A 17,201-nucleotide genomic window follows, 5' to 3' on the forward strand; every position below is an offset into this window, starting at 1 on the left:
CATCTCATTTATTATTTTGGGGAGGAGGAGGAGAAGCAGAGAAAGGTTTCCTGCCTGAGCAGGGGATTGGACTAGATGACCTCCAAGGTCCCTTCCATCTCTAGGAGGAGGAGAAGCAGAGAAAGGTTTCCTGCCTGAGCGGGCAGTTGGACTAGATGACCTCCAAGGTCCCTTCCGACCTTGTTCCACATTCTAAGCAAGGAAGAGCCCTCCTGCTTGGCTGGGAAAGGTCTCCAGAGCACCGGCTAGACCGCTGCTCCTCTGCCACAAACCGAGCTTGGGCGGGGGGTGGGTGGAACCCCCTTCCCGCACCCCGGAGCTCCAGGGCGAGGCTGGCTCGGCGGCGGCGGCCCCTTTAAGACAGGCCCCGCCCAGCTGGAGGGAACCCGGAAGGAGCGCCGGCCGGGTCACGTGAGGGCGCTTTGGCCGAGCCCGCAGTCGGACAAACATGCGGGCGGCGGCGGCGGCTGCTTGGGCCGGCTTGGCGCTGCTCTGGGCGGCGGGCGGCTGCGCGGGGGACGCGGCGGGCTACCGGAGGAGGGTAGGTGCGGGGAAGGGGAAGCGGGGCCCGCGGAAGGCTGGCCCGGGTGGAGCCGGCAGGCGGAGCGGGTGGAAGGCGCTCTGCCCATGCCCCGAGGCGCTCTGCCCTGGCGCCCAGGCTGGCCCGAGGAAGCCGGCAGGAGGACATCGCCGCGGCGCTCGGTCTCTCCCCCCACGGAAATTGGAAAGACAGGCGGTCCTCGGCTTACAAAAGAGTTCGCTTAGCGACCGGTCACGCGGCTCTGTAAAAAAAAACAACAAAAAAAAGGGACCCAGGACGATTTCTCACGCTTAAGCCAGCGTTTCCCAACCTTAGGAACTTGAAGATGCGTGGACTTCAACTCCCAGAATTCCCCAGCCAGCTATGGCTGGGGAATTCTGGGAGTTGAAGTCCACGCATCTTCAAGTTTCCTAAGGTTGGGAAACGCTGGCTTAAGCGACCGTCGCGGCGTCGCCCGCGGTCACGTGACCAGAATAATAATAAAATAATAAACCTTTATTGTCAAAAGCACAACATTTTAATGGGGGTTTTAACTGGGGTTTTCCATGTTGCAGGGACTTAGTTGAATCTTTTTTTTAAATTGGTCTTAATTTTTGTATTAATGTTTTTAAAATTAGACCCTGTAAACCGCCCTGAGTCCTTCGGGAAAGGGCGGTATATAAATTCAATAAAATTAAATTAAAATGAAATTAAATTAAATGTGGACATTGAGATTAGCTGAGCCTCCCCCCCCCTGCTCTCTCCCCCCCCCCAATTCGGGCGCTCGGCGACTGGTTCGCGCTTACGACGGGTTGCTGTTCTCCTAAGATCGGGTGATTTTTTCCCCCCCTTTTGACAACGGTGCCGTTGTAACCTTGAACGGTGGTGAAATAAATGGTTGTAAGCCGAGGACTACCTCTGATCTCCAGAAAATATATGTGGGTTTTTTTCCCCCAATAATGTAACCAGGTTGGGATCGGGCCTTAAAGTATCTGCAACTTGTGATGTGCTTTGCAAAATTGTGTTGGATCAGAATTTCTTGGCAATGCGACAGGCAGCTAAAATCAACATGTTGACCACCTGTTATGTTTCTTGGAACTTGTGAATAGTGGTGTTGTGATCACTTTCTTTGGCAAATCATGTGTTGAGCTGTGTCCAGCCCCACAATTGACTCCCCCAGGCTGGATTGGTGGTGACCCTTTGAGAGCCAAATGCAATGAAATTTCATTTTAATGTATGCTGATTGGTGTACATTCAAAGTGACAATAAAGTATTCTATTCTGCTCTGCTATTCTATTCTATTCTATTCTATTCTATTCTATTCTATTCTATTCTATTCTATTCTATTCTATTCTATTCTTATTGTTTTACTATTATTCTGTTCAGTTCTAATTGTATTCCATTCCATTATTCTGTTCTGTTCTAATTCTATTCCATTCCATTCCATTTGTAAATAATAAAAATAAAAATAAATAATAGGTATCCTCTAGAATAAGGGACGCGATGGCTCAGTGGGTGAGGACGCTGAGCTTGTCGATCGGAAGGTCGGCAGTTTGGCGGGTTGAATCCCGAGTGCCGCGTAGTAGAGTGAGCGCCTGTTACTCCTCCCAGCTTCTGCCAACCTAGCAGTTCGAAAGCACGTAAAAATGCAAGTAGAAAAATAGGGACCACTACGGTGGGAAGGTAACAGCGTTCCGTGCGCCTTTGGCGTCTAGTCATGCCGGCCACATGACCACGGAGACGTCCTCGGACAAGCGCTGGCTCTTCGGCTTTGAAACGGAGTCGGAAACGACTAGCACGCATGTGCGGGGGAACCTTTACCTTGACCTTTGTATCCTCTAGAATAGAACTTCTTAGCTTGCAGTTCAGCTCCAGATTTTAATTTGGCATTTTTCCTCCTTTCCTTCTATCTTCCTTGGCTGCTCTGGAGGGATGGAATGCAGAGGTTTCCTCTGTAAAATGCAATTTGATTTGGAACCGGCAGAGCAAACCCCGAAATCGTTTCTGTCTTCAGCCCTTGAAGGATAAGGAAAGTGTTGGCGAGAGTTGGCTGTGTTCAGTTTCCTCTTTTCCATTTTCACTCAGAGCAGAAGGGAAAAACCGCGCCTTTGATGAATCATACATTTTCTCTTTCGGCAGAAAAATTCACCCGTGAATTAAATATTGCCCTTGGCCGTTTCTTCTGTGGCCATTTTCTAATCATTTCTCTTCCCCTTACTTCTTTTTTTAATGTTTTCTTTTTTGATGACCTTTATCGTTTCATCCAAGTATAAAATATAAAAGAAAATAGGAAATTAGGGGAAGGGGGGGAAAGGGGGGGGAAAGGGGGGGAGAAAATATGGGGTCCAAGAGTTGATTTCCAACTCTTTTTAGAACAGTAGAAGACGAGAGCTGGAAGGGACCTTAGAGGTCTTCTAGTCCAACCCTCTGCTGAAGCAGGAGACCCTTGCTTACCATTCCAGATGGGTGGCTGTCCAGTGATAAAGCATCCACAACATCTGGAGGCAAGCTGTTCCACTGATTAATTGTCCTCACAGTCAGGAAGTTTCTCCTTAATTCCAGGTTGCTTCTCTCTTTGGTTAGTTTCCATCCGTTGCTTCTTGTCCTGCCTTCTGGGGCTTTGGAAAATAAGTTGACACCCCCCCTCTTCTTTGTGGCAGCCCCTCAAATACTGAAATACTACTATCATGTCTCCCCTATTTCTTCTTTTCTCTAGACTGGCCAAACCCAGTTCTGCAACCGTAGAATAACAGGGTTATTCTAAACATAGAATAGCAGGATTGGGAGGCACCTTGGAGGTCATCTAGTCCAACCCCCTGCTCAAGCAGGAGACCCTTATACCATTTCTGACAAATGGCGGTCCAGTCTCTTCTTAAAAACCTCCAGTATTGGAGCAACCAGAACTTCTGTTCCACAGGTTAACTGTCCTCACTGTCAGGAAGTTTCTCCTTAGTTCCAGGTCGCTTCTCTCCTTGACTAGTCTCCATCCCTTGCTTCTTGTCCTGCCTTCAGGGGCTTTGGAAGATAGGTTGAAACCTCCCACCTCCCCTTCTTTGTGGCAAATACTGGAATTGTCCGAGAAATGTGCAGATTGCCAAAATGTGTGAGGGCAGGTTTATTTCTCGACTTAAGGCCGTAACCGGGACCCAAATTTCCACTGTTAAGCCAGGCAGTCGTTAAGTAAATTGTGCCCAATTTTACAACAGATGTCTCCCTTAACAAACCGAAACGTTTGCCTCAATTGCGATGGCAATTCGGAGACGAGCTGCACCAAGGTAAGATACGAAGATGTTTGGATTTGGCTTAGCCTCCTGGTTTTACTAACCACAATTCGTGGCTTAGTTTTTAGCGGTCTGTGAAGCAGCCTGAGCTGTCGGTGTGACGCTTTTTTGCAGGTCTCCTTGGAGTACAACCCGGGATGGGCCAGCTCAGCTGTGAACCTCTTGCACAGCCGGGCTGTGGGCCTCAACGACACGCTGCACTATGTCTGGAGCACCATCGGGGCCCCCACAGTGTTGTTGGTGTACACCACAAGCGACAAGAGTTCCCTTCGGGTCAACTGGACCCAGCTGCTGTCCTCTTCCCCGGCGGGAGCCATCCGGGTCGAACCGGCCGAGAGCGTCCTGTATTCCACAGCCGTGGTCTTTCCCAGGGTGGGTCCTCGGCGAGGGGGGTGGGGCTGAAGGATGGGGGGGAGCCAGGCAGTCCCCGACCTTCGCTCCTTCCGACGTGATCTAAAAACCTATTTGTTTGTGTTAAGGAATTTGTTGTGCAGGGGTCTCCTTGTGCTACCAAAGAGTTGCACAGACAAGGAAGGGTACTGAGAGTAGTAAAAGTCACACACAGGAGTACACTGAGTTATAAAAACAAAAAGTAGTTTACTTTTGAGGTGGTGTAAGAACAGTCAAAAATAAACAGTCCAGGTCATAAACAATAGCAACAGTCCAAGCTACAAAGTCTTCTTACCAGTCCAGAGGTCAATACACAGTTCAGGTTACAACAGTAGTAAACCAACAGCAGAGCAAAAACAGTAATAGTAGAGATCAGTGAATTCAGAGAGAGAGAGAAGCTACGTTTCTAGCTTCCTCTTATGGCCATGAGAACACTTACACACCCATTGGCCAATTAACAACTTAAAGACATAGCATTATGGTTAATATATTTTCAACCCAACATTGTAGGCTAACACCATATGCCTAACAGTTTGAACAAGCCGGCCTGGTCTGATGGGTTTGGGTTTTAATTATTGTTTTAATATAATTTATTTTTTACATTTTGGCACTAGGGTTTAATTTGTTTTTAATTTTGTATTTTGGTTATTTTGGTATTTATGGCCCTGTTCACCGCCCTGAGTCCTTCGGGAGAAGGGCGGTATAAAAATAAAATAAAATAAAATAAATAAATAAATTACGACTCTTCGTTTAGTCACACTGGCACTCCAAAGAGCGACTTACCACCTGTCCTCGCAGTTATGACCGTTGCAGCATCCCGTGATGAGAATTCAGACACTCGGCGGCTGGAACAGACAGCCACTCCCTGGCCTACCACCACAGTTTCTGTTGTTAAGTGAGACGCTTGTTAAGTGAGATTTGCCCCTACTTTACGACCTGTCTTGCCTCAGTTGCTAAGGGAATCACATCGGAAGCCACAGAAGGTCTCCTGGGGGGATGCCTGCAGTAGGCTGGCCCCTCTGGTCCTCCCAGATATCTAAACCTGTACAGGCAGTCCTCAATTTACGACCAAAATTGAGCACGACATTTTATGTTGCTAAGCAAGATGGTTGTTAAGTGAGTTTTGCCCCACTTTACGACCTTTCCACCGTTTTTAAGGGAATCACTGCAGTTGATAAGTTAGGAACACGGCTGTTAAGTGATTCTGGCTTTTCTTCTCTCCCCTCCCCTCCCTCCAGTGACTTTCTTGTCAGAAGGTCGTAAAAGGGGATCACATGACCCCGGGACGCTGTGATCATCATCAAATATAAACCAGTTGCCATCCCGATTTTGATCACGTGACCATGGGGGATGCTACAACGGTCCTAGGTGTGAAAAACGGTCCTAAATCGCCTTTTTCGATGCTGTTTTAACTTTGGTCCCTAAACGAACTGTTGCAAGACGAGGACTGCCTGTCTTTATGACGGCGGCAGCATCCTGGGGTCCAGGGATCACCCATTTACATCCTTTCCAGCCGGGTTGAAACCGAGCATGGTCAATGGCGGAAGCTGGATTTGCTTAACGACTGCTTTGTCACGGAACACAAGTGGTTCGCTAAACAGCTCTGGCAAAACAAGCTGTCACTCACTTTAACGCCCACCTTGCTTAGCAACGGATATTTTGGTTCCCATGGTGATCATAAGTCGGCCTGTAATTATTTTGAGGCCTCGACATGGGCCAAAAACGGGAACTTGACAGGGTTGCCTCCCCCTGAATATCTGAAACGGTTTGGCCCCAACGGGGTTACTACAAATTTATCGTTTTTCTCTTTTGATCACAATGTAAAACAAAACTCCCAATCAACCGCAAGCCCTGAGCTGGGGGTAGATAAACCCCGTTTTGCAATTCTGAGCTTCTCCATCACTCGAGAAACTTGCAAACGGCCCGGGTTTGGTTGGGCAAGTTGTGTGAACCCAGCCGGAGATTGCCAGGCAGTCTATAAGCGCCTCAAATGGCCAAAGGAAGAGGATGGTGGCTTCCGAGGTTCGAATCTCGGAAGGGTATGGCTGACTGATGAAAACTAATAAGTTTGAAATGCATATCAGTCTCCCTTAATTCTTTGTTAGCAATTTAAAATTTACACACACACACACACACACACACACACACACACATATATATATATATATATATATATATATATATATATATATATATATATATATATATGAGGTGTCAGTTCAGACAAGCTTCTTCAACTCTGACTGGATGGGTTGCATCCTTTTAGAGAGCCGTTGAAGCCACTTGGAGGTTTACCTGTTCTTCTCAGCGTCCCCTGAGTGGTGCAAATGAGTGTGAAGCCTTCTTGGAACCCATTTGCACCACTCAGGTGACCCTGAAGACCCAGGTAAACCCCCAAGTGGCCTCAACGACTCTCTAAAAAGAAGGCAAACGAGTAGCGGTCTGCAAGGCGTATAAATCCTCCCATTCCCCACCCTCCAGTCAGAGCTGAAGAAGCTTCTTGGATGAGGAGCGAAACGCCTTCAAAGGAAGAACAAGTCCAGTTGCCTCCTGAAAAAAAGCACTTTTGGGTCCACCAGGACCTGGAGGACTAAGAATCTCCGTAGACGTTGTCAGTTCGGATAGTTCTGGCTTCTTGCTTCATAAACCACAGGCAGTTGCTAACTTTGATTGTGAATGTTGCAGCTGTGGGAATATGACAGCGCCAACACGTCCAACTTCTCCAAAATCCAGACCGAGCAGATCTATGCCAGTTACAACATGGCCAACTTCAGCTGGGAAGGGCGGCTGAATGAAACGGCCCTTAGCGCCGACTTCCAGGGCCGCGACGGGACCTTCGGGAATGGAAGCATCTCTTTCAAGGTAAATAGGGCTGCTTGCGTGTGTGTGTGTGTGTGAGAGAGAGAGAGAGATTGTGTATGGGAGAGAGGTTGTCTCCCTTTGAAAACAGAGCCTTGGTGGAGCAGTGGGCTAATGCCTCCTTAAGTAACACCAGCTGCCTGCCATTAGTGCAGGTTCGAGTCCCACCAGGCTCAAGGTTGACTCAGCCTTCCATCCTTCCCAGGTAGGTAAAATGAGGACCCAGATTGTTGGGGGCAATAAGCTGACTTTGTAATAATGCCGCTTTGGGTGTGTGTGAAAGCCCTAATAAGCAGGCATAGACATAGAATGAAGGCTACTGCTAAGCTTGTAAGCCGCCCTGAGTCTTCGGAGAAGGGCGGGATATAAATGGAATTAAAAAAATAAAATAGAAAAATAAAATGGCAGTGGGTAAAATTACATATAATCCTGTAGTTCATTCAGTTCAAAGTCACAACGGCACTGAAAAAAACTGACTTATGACCGTTTTTCACACGGCTGTTGCAGCATCTCCGAGGTCAGGTGATCAAAAATTCAGATGCTTGGCAACTGGTTCATACTTAGTGACGGTCGCAGTGTCCCACGGTCATGGGATCCCCTTTTGCGAACCTTCGGACGAGCAAAGCTTGTGGGGATGCCAGATTCACCTAATAACTGGGTTACTGATAAGTATCAAGTGCAGTGGTTCGCTTAACAACTGAGGCAAGAAAGGTCGCAAAATGGGGCAAAACCTCCTTTACAAAGGTCTCACTTAACAACACAAATGGTCGTATTGAACCTTTCATGGGACACAGGTTTTTGTGTCAAAGTATTGATTTAACAGCTAACCAGCTTATGTAATGTAAGATGTAATGATGGGAATGGCTCAGCAGGATCTGTGTCCCTTTAAGAGCCTTTGTATAAAGGGAAGGCTCTGCTGATGTGTTCTCTCTCTTCCGTTTCCTGCTGTAACTGTGGTTTGTTGGATCCTGCTGTATTAGCACGTGTGTGTATATCGTTCCTGGTCAAACTTCCTTTACAAAGGTCTCACTTAACAACACAAATGGTCGTATTGAACCTTTCATGGGACACAGGTTTTTGTGTCAAAGTATTGATTTAACAGCTAACCAGCTTATGTAATGTAAGATGTAATGATGGGAATGGCTCAGCAGGGTCTGTGTCCCTTTAAGAGCCTTTGTATAAAGGGAAGGCTCTGCTGATTTGTTCTCTCTCTTCCGTTTCCTGCTGTAACTGTGGTTTGTTGGATCCTGCTGTATTAGCACGTGTGTGTATATCGTTCCTGGTCTATGATATTGTAGATAGTGTAAGATAAACCACCATTTAATATAGACCACTGTTTACTGTGTTTAGTCCTGAGTTATCTCGCGCAATAAGACCGTGCACGCTCTGACAGTTTTGCACATCCTTAAGCCAAAACCTGATAAGCCAAGGTTAACTCTAACCGGGTTAGCAGGGAGGGAAGGAAGACTGGTGAGACTATAGTCAGTCTCTCTCCCCCCCCCCCCAGGTGACGGCATATGAGGAGGGCAGCCGCGACGGGCTCCTCCCACGCCTTCTGCACAGCGCCAACAGCTCCAAGGTGGAATTTGCCATCCAGGGTGTGGCCCCCCGGGGGAACCACTCCCACTTTGCCCTGGAGATCCTGGCAGTCGAAGAAGGGAGGCGGCGGAAGCAGCTGCAGTCGGTCCGCTCCATCGATGACGAATACACCCCGACCATTTTCGAGGTACGTCCAGGGAGGCAGCTTTGGGTTCAGTTGACTGCCCCCTCTTGGGTTCTCAGCTATCGTTTGGGCAACGGAGGCATCACCAGCTGGATTTGCACGGGGCTCCAGGCTCAGAGGGCCTCCCAGAGGTGCTTTTCCAAAAGGCAACTGGGCTAGAAGTTTTAAAGAAGAGACTGGAGAACCATTTGTCTGAAATGTTAGCGGGTTTCCTGCCTAGAAGAGCTCCAACTCTTCTCTTCTCTTCTCTTCTCTTCTCTTCTCTTCTCTTCTCATTTGTCAGGACCCACCCCAATCCACATCTTAGGAAAATAAAGAACTCTTGGAGCCAGGTCTTGTCCAAAAGGAGTTTTTACTAGGACATGATCGGTTGTGGAAATACAAGACAGGATCTGGCATTGTGTTACACTTTGATACTTTATAAAGAGTTCCTGGTTCAACCCCCTCCCCTCAACCCCATTTGGTCAGACCCACATCAATTAAACTTAGGTGTCAAACCCTTTGTTGGGAAAGAGGGATCTTCCCGTGCCTTTATGACTATTGCCTCCTTCATTTCAGATTCAAATGGAGATACAAACCAGATCTCCTTCTCCCTTCCCTCCCTTTGTTGTCCTCAGTTCAAAAGGTTTTCCCTGGTCTTTGAAGACAGCCTACAGGCAGGCTGAATAAACATCTTCTCTTCTCTCCTCAGGAAAATGGCAGAATCCAGGGAGGGGTATAATATTTTAGACATATATTTATGAATGGGATATAAATTGATTCTGACATCTATTCTATTCTATTCTAATTTCCTCTCTCTGTTCTATTCTATTCTATTCCTATTCCTATTCCTATTCCTATTCCATTCCATTCCATTCCATATTTTCTATTCTATTCTATTCTATTCCATTCTATTCCATTCCATATTTTCTATTCTATTCTGTTCTATTATTCTATTCTATTCTATTCTATTCTATTCTATTCTATTCTATTCTATTCTATTCTATTCCATTCCATTCCATTCCATTCCATTCCATTCCATATTTTCTATTCTATTCTATTCTATTCTATTCCATTCCATTCCATATTTTCTATTCTATTCTATTCCATTCCATTCCATTCCATTCCATATTTTCTATTCTATTCTATTCTATTCTATTCTATTCCTATTCTATTCCATTCTATTCCATTCCATAACATTCCATATTTTCTATTCTATTCTATTCCATTCCATATTTTCTATTCTATTCTATTCCATTCCATTCCATATTTTCTATTCTATTCTATTCTATTCTGTTCCATTCCATTCCATTCCATTCCATATTTTCTATTCTATTCTATTCCATTCCATTCCATTCCATATTTTCTATTCTATTCCTATTCCATTCCATTCCGTTCCATATTTATTCTATTCTATTCTATTCTATTCTATTCTATTCTATTCTATTCTATTCTATTCTATTCTATTCTATTATTCTATTCTATTCAGAATGGAGGCTTAACAATGGCGCCATGTTCCTTTTTTCCTTTCCTCCCAGATGGTGCAGCTGATCTCTGAACCCCACAACCACAGCCTGGGCTCCAGCTTCCTGCAGTGGAAGATGGCCGCCTACAACTCTGAGGCCCCCCATCGAGAAAACACCGTCCATTGTCAGTACTACCCCCTCCAGATGGTCCACAACCTCGGTCCTGAGTTCAGGATTCTCCGCGCCTACTTTGGGGAGGACCTCGAGCAATGCTGCAGCCTGTCTGCCCTCAATATCTCCTTTGGTAGCGAGGACAACGAAGCCTACAAAGAAAAGAGATACTTGAGCTGGTGAGGATCCATTTTTTGGGGGGGGCTGTGGGCTTGGCCAGAAGCCAAGGGGAGGGGTGTCTCCCCCACCCAGGCCACAGAGAACTCCTGCCTGTGGGTTGAGCGGCGTCATTGCGCAAATTGGGGTTCTCTTCCTGCAATGGGGGTCAGCGCTGTGTTTCAGACAGCCCCGTTCTCCCAGTCACTTCTTTGCTGCTCATGATAAATAAAGGTGGTCCTCGATTTACAGCAGTTCATTTAGTGACCATTTGAAGTTGCAAAGTTATAAAGCCTCCAATTACTGATCTGGCATCAAGTACAGGTAATCCTCGACTTACAACAGTTCAAAGTTAACAATGGCACTGAAAAATGCGACTTATGACCGTTTTTCACACTCAACAACCATTGTGGCATCCCTGAAGTCACGTGATCAGAATCCAGACGCTCGGCAACTGACTCGTACTTATGACCATTGCTGTGTCCCGAGGTCACGTGATCCCCTTTTGCGACCTTCTGAGCAAGCAAAGTCAATGGGGGAGCCGGATTCGCCCTATTACTAGTTTAACAATTGCAGTGATTCACTTAATAACTATGGCAGGAGAGGTCGTAAAATGGGGCAAAGCTCACTTAACAAATGTCTCACTTAGCAATATGAATATCGGGATCAGTGGTGGTCATAAGTCGAGGGTTAGGTGTATTCATTGCAGGGGGAAGGTAACCTTGGCTCTTTTATGACTCATGGACTTCAACTCCCAGAATTCCTGAGTCAGCATAGCTGACTCAGGAATTCTGGGAGTTGAAGTCCATGAGTCATAAAAGAGCCAAGGTTACTTAACAGCAAAATGTACAACAGAGGATAATTATATAAAATTGTTAAAACAAATAAAATTGGACTTAGAAAAGTGGAAAAATCTTCAATAGTCAATGCTGGGGAGAATAGCCACAGTCAAAATGAATATCTTACGGAAAATACTTTTCCTATTCCAAACAATTCCGGGAAAGCTTTCTTTGATGAACTGAATACAACAATATTGAAATTTATCTGGCAAGAGGTTATACTACCAAGCAGCTATTTTAACATGGATTAAAGAATGGCTAATGCTCAGAGATAAAAGAGGGGCATAATCTGCAGATTGGCTGGCATGCCTTTCTGTGGTATGGGAAGAATAAAATTCACAGATAATTTCAGAACCACTCTATAAGAAATGTGCTTCATTTAGAATGGGAAAAAAATAAAAGAAAAAATTTATATTAAAATACCTGAATGGCTTTCAACAATGGAAGGCTTTGCTTCCCCAAACTTAATTATCTATGACAAACTTGTAACTTATAAAGATATACTAGACAATGAAGGAAGATTGAAATCTAGACAAGACTTACAACAAGGTATTGATCTAGCATGGTGGCCCTACAAGATACGAAAAAGATGTGAAAACAACGGGACTCTATAAAGAACAGACAGAATTTGATCTTATGTTGTTAAAAATAGATGAAAAGCTGATCAAAAAGCTTTACAGATTTCTGCTTAATAAAAGAGCCGAGGTTAGGGATTTAGGGATTGAAGTTACAACAGTGCTCAAAAAAGGGACTTGCAACTGCTCCTCATACTTCTAACCGGCACCGCATCCCCACCGTCAAAATGGCGGCTCTTATCAACCAGCATTTAAGATGGCTGCCACATCCCCATTTACGGCCTTCCCAGATGGCTTGAACAAGCAAAGTCAATGGGGGAAGCCAGATTCGCTTAATGACCACACAGTTCACTTGGCAATCACTTAGCGATTCTCCTCACAATGTGCCACACAAAAGTTCATTGAATCAGACGCGATTAATCATCTTGCTTGGCAACGGAAGCGATAGTGCTGATTGTGGTCATAAAACAAGGAGTAACTGTACTCCGAAGCATCCAGTCCAGTCAGAACTGTGTGTAAATAGACGAAATACAGGTAAGTTCTTGACTTAACACCACAATTGAGCCCAAAATTTCTTTTGCTAAGTGAGACACTTATTAATGAAGTGAGGTTTGCCCTGTTTTATGACCTTTCTTGCTACAGTTGTTAAGCGAATCACTGCAGTTGGTAAGTTAATAACCCAGTTGTTCAATGAATCTGGCTTCCCCCATTGATTTTGCTTGTCAGAAGGTCGCAAAAGGGGGTCACGTGACCCTCCCGAGACACGGCAACCGTCATAAATACGAGACAGTTGCCAAGCGTCCAAATTTTGAGAAAATCTTAACTAGTAAGAATGCTTTGAATATTGTGGGGAAAACAAATTTAAGAATTTTGTAAACAGGATCAAGATGATCAATGAAAAGAAGCTTTATATCGAGGTGGTTATGATTTGCAGAAACATGAGAAAAATGTCTATAGTTAATTGTCATTTATTTAAATAAGAACTGTATTAATTTAAAGTTGGCAAAAGAATATTATTGGAAGAACAGGAAAGCAAGTAAAGCAATTATATGGACTGTAGAATTATAGAAATTAATTGTTACTGTTTTTTAAACACTAACCCAGACAACACGCTGTTTACCAAATATGAAGGTGTATGTTAAAAATCAATACAACATATTTTTAAAAAATAGGTCGCAAAAGAGGATCCCGTGACCGCGGGACACTGCAACCATCATAAGTATGAGTCAGTTGCCAAGCATCTGAATTTTGATCACGTGATCCTTCGGGATGCTGCAAAGGTTGCAATTCTGAAAAAGGGGTCATAAGTCCCATTTTTCAGTGCCGTGGTAACTTTGAGCGGTCACTAAACGGGCCGTGATAAGTCAAGGACTGCCCGTAATGACTTGCTTCCATTGCTTTGGCTCTTCCTTTCAGGTCTGCGCTGGTTGGTTTCGGGGAACCCCCGAGAGAGGAATTCTCTCCGCTGGTCATTGGGATCCTGGCCGTGGCGCTGGGAACGCCGGCGGTGCTCCTGATCGTGGGGAGCCTGACGGTGCTGACAAGGAAGCGGAAACCATGTTCGGAGTACGAACCGATCAACTGACGGGGCAGGAGGAGCCCAAAATGGCCGCTTCTCCGAGGCCTCCATTTACGGACAGACCGACCAGCTTCCTTGGGGACTATTGCAAAGATGCCCATCTCGGCTGCCCCTGTGGGGTAGCATTTATTTATTGCTTTGCCCTAAAGGGGGCAAAATTCATCTCGAAAATCAGGGTGCTGAAAAAGGACTTGTTCTTCTTTAAAACGGTTCTGCCGCTTTGAAAAGGTTTTGTGGGTTGCTAGGAGGGTGACCTCATCGGGCCCGGCCATTTTAAGCAGGAATAGGAGATGACTTTTAATGGTGAGGGTCTCTCAACGCCCCTCACAATACCCGGAGCGCAATTCTCAAATGTGGGGACATTTTGGTTTACGGACCTACGTTCGCCAGGACGCTGTATTTTTCGAAAACGAACTGATTGAAGGGTGGGGATGATTTATCTTTCCTTTTCTTCAGCCTTCCTGCTACGGATTCTGCACAAAGTCCTAAGTTTTTGCCAAAATGATAAGTGTGCCTTTGTTGGCCGTTTTACCCCACTTCCGAGAGAAATTAGTGTGTGTGGGCAGCTTTACCTTCCTCCCTTGCTAATTCTGTTTTTCCTTCCCAACCCCAAAGACCTAGAAAGTTCAACTCTTGTTTTCAATCATCACACGGACCTTTCCACTTACAAAGAAAATTCCTTCCTTCCTCCCTCCCTCCCTTCCCCTGTTCCTTCCTTCCCCCCCTATTTTTTTCTCCCTCCATTTCTTTTCTTCGTTTCATTTCCTTCCTTCTCCATCCTTCCCCATTTTTATCCCTCCATTTCTTTCCTTTCTTCTTCTCTGCCTTTATTCCCTTCCTTCCTTCCTTCCTTCCTTCACTGATGATGTTCCCTAGTTGGGCCGTAAAACGTCTGCAAGAAAACTACCCAGCTCAGAGAGCACCCAGGACCCCACAGTCTTTCCTTCCTTCCTTCCTTCCTTCCTTCCTTCCTTCCTTCCTTCCTTCCTTCCTTCCCCATTTTTATCCCTCCATTTCTTTCCTTTCTTCTTCTCTGCCTTTATTCCCTTCCTTCCTTCCTTCCTTCCTTCCTTCCTTCCTTCCTTCCTTCCTTCCTTCCCTCCCTCCCTCCCTCCCTCCTTCCTTCCTCCCTTCCTTCTCTCTGCAGGGGACGTATAGTAGTTCCTCCCTTTAATTTTCTTTAAAAGCCATGTCCTTTAGATGGTTCTCAGTATTATGCCTATTAAAGGCACAGAAGCCCAGCTGGCAGCTGTTTAAAAAAAAAGGTGTGGGTCTGGATCAGCCACTAATTGTGTTTACACGCTGCTGTTCAGAAAACGGCAGCAGGCAAAATTGCACTCTGGAGTCAAACACACTCTGGAAAAATGGATCTGGAAACATGAATACTAATTGGAGCCCTGGGCTGGCAGAATTAATCTGTCTACCTGGTACGTTGCAGAGATTGGGCCGAGACTGAAAAATTAGTATTATTTTGGGGGGAAAAGAAACCTCTTTGAAAAGTTATCAAAGCCAAGTCTTGGCAAGTTTCTGGAGCAAGCCTGCCTCTGCTTTGGGATTCCAGATGTTGGGATGGGAACTCCCAGCCTTCTTAGTGTGTTGGCTTAGGAATGCTGGGAGTTGAAGTCTTCAGCCTCAAAGGGCTCTCCATGTTGGGGAAAGCCTAGGTGAGATGAAGTCTAAATCAAAATGGAGGCCAGGAAGGTTGCAGAGCTGGCGAAGCACTTCTAGGACCTGCCTGCCCCCTTCCTTTCCTCTGGGGTCTTCTCTGCTTTGGGGTGGGGGACCAACATCCTTGCTGGGAGTGAAGAGCTTTCGGCTTCATCGTGCAGCTGTGAGGGTGCAGCTGTTCTAACGTGCCACAAAGGGCCAGTGTTTCTCAGCGTTGGCCCCTTTAAGAGGTGTGGTCTTCCATCAAACTGCCTGGGGAATTCTGGGCGTTGAAGTACACATCTCTTAAAAGTGGCCAAGGTTGAGAAACATTGCATTGTGGGGGGGGATTTCTTCCAGACTGGGAGCCCTGCGGGCCATTCACTGCTGCTTTTGTCTTTCAGGGACCAATTAAAAAGGGAGTTTTTGCAATGTAGCTTGTTTGTGGTGGTCATCGGTCCGAATCCAGTTTCAGTCTCCTTAACAGGCTATGCAGTGCTCTGGATTGGCTTTTCAGGATCAAAGAGAAATGTCTACGGAGATTCTTGGTTATCTAGGTCACGGCTGTCCCAAGGGTGCTTTACCCCCTTGTTTTAAGCCCCCCAAAGGCAGAAGCTCGTGCACCCCAAGGAGAAAACACCCAGACACCAACTGAACGATGTGCTACGTGCTGTACAGTGCAGTGAGACATGTCAAATTGACTTTTCCATGCACCGAGAGGCCTCTTCTTAGGATCACAGGATCAGCCTCTCACTTCCGCTAACTGACTTTAATCTGAGATTGTTAGGCTTGTTGTTGGCTGCGAAACTGCAGGAGCCATTTATTTATTTATTTTATTTTAATTCCATTTATATCCCGCCCTTCTCCGAAGACTCAGGGCGGCTTACAAGCTTAGCAGTAGCCTTCATTCTATGTATATGCCTGCTTGTTAGGGCTTTCACACACACACCCCCAAGCGGCATTATTACAAAGTCAGCTTATTGCCCCCAACAATCTGGGTCCTCATTTTACCTACCTCGGAAGGATGGAAGGCTGAGTCAACCTTGAGCCTGGTGGGACTCGAACCTGCACTAATTGCAGGCAGCTGGTGTTTAATCCTCCAGGGACAGGAGCCACCCCGGTGCCCCCCCCAGGGTTTTTTTTTTTTTGGCCCTGAATGAATTCCTGAGGCTCTTCAAATGTTTCCAGCAGCTGCACGAAGCTTGTGGGTACTTTTCCTAGATGGAAATTTACCAGTCTCAGATGCCCACCCCTTGCGTGCGGCAGCCCTGTGGGAGCCCACACCGTTCCTTCTAATCCCCTCGGCCAGCCTTTGCTGTGTGCTTTTCACACCAATTTCCTTGTTCAGTTTGGCGCCAGCAAAATTTGAAACCATGCCTATCTAGTTACCCTGGGAGACAACTGAGGCCCTCTAACCTACTTACATATTTACTATATAAATATAGAGAATATAGAAGAATTGGGTTGGAAGGGACCTTGGAGGTCTTCTAGTCCAACCCCTCGCTCAAGCAGGAAACCTCTTACACCGTTCTGGACCAATGGTTGTCCAGGCCACACCTGGAATACAGCACCCGGTTTTGGTCACCACCTTACAAAAAAGATGTTGAGGCTTTGGAAAAAGTGCAGAGAAGAGCAACTGAGATGATTAAGGACCTGGAGACAAAAATGTGCGAAGAACGTTTTTGGGTACGGCTAGCCTAGAGAAAAGAAGAACAAGGGGGGGGGACATGATGGCAACTGTTCCAGTATTTGAGGGGCTGCCACAAAGAAGAGGGGAGTTAATTTATTTTCTAAATCACCAGAAGGCAGGACAAGAAACAACAGATGGAAACTAATCAAAGAGAGAAGCAACCTGGAATTAAGGAGAAACTTCCTAGCACTTGAGGACAATTAACCAGTGGAACGGCTTGCCACCAGAGGTTGTGGGTGCTCCGTCACTGGAGGTTTTTAAAGAAGAGACCGGACAGCCATCTGTCTGTAATGGTATAGGGTCTCCTGCTTGAGCAGGGGGTTGAA

The 17,201-nt window shown here is 46.0% G+C and overlaps 1 protein-coding gene across 2 annotated transcripts; it reads left to right on the top strand.

Annotated features, from left to right (window-relative positions):
* Positions 1–448: 448 nt before the first annotated feature.
* On the top strand, positions 449–15,898 carry GLMP (glycosylated lysosomal membrane protein; the record flags this gene model as incomplete). 2 transcript variants are annotated; one of them, XM_083374250.1, is made up of 6 exons in its annotated part: positions 449–541; positions 3,916–4,173; positions 6,877–7,053; positions 8,558–8,776; positions 10,291–10,568; positions 13,376–15,898. In XM_083374250.1, 6 exons carry the CDS (start codon positions 449–451, stop codon positions 13,542–13,544), a joined length of 1,194 nt encoding a protein of 397 aa, XP_083230376.1. In that variant the 3' UTR covers positions 13,545–15,898. The 2 variants fall into 2 exon arrangements, with proteins under 2 accessions (XP_083230376.1, XP_083230377.1); XM_083374251.1 differs by lacking the exon at positions 449–541 and adding an exon at positions 2,912–3,795 and having other exon boundaries at positions 13,376–15,897.
* Between the last annotated feature and the right edge of the window lie 1,303 nt (positions 15,899–17,201).

Source organism: Vipera ursinii (assembly GCF_947247035.1).
Source record: "Vipera ursinii genome assembly, chromosome: 15".
Lineage (NCBI taxonomy): Eukaryota > Metazoa > Chordata > Lepidosauria > Squamata > Viperidae > Vipera > Vipera ursinii.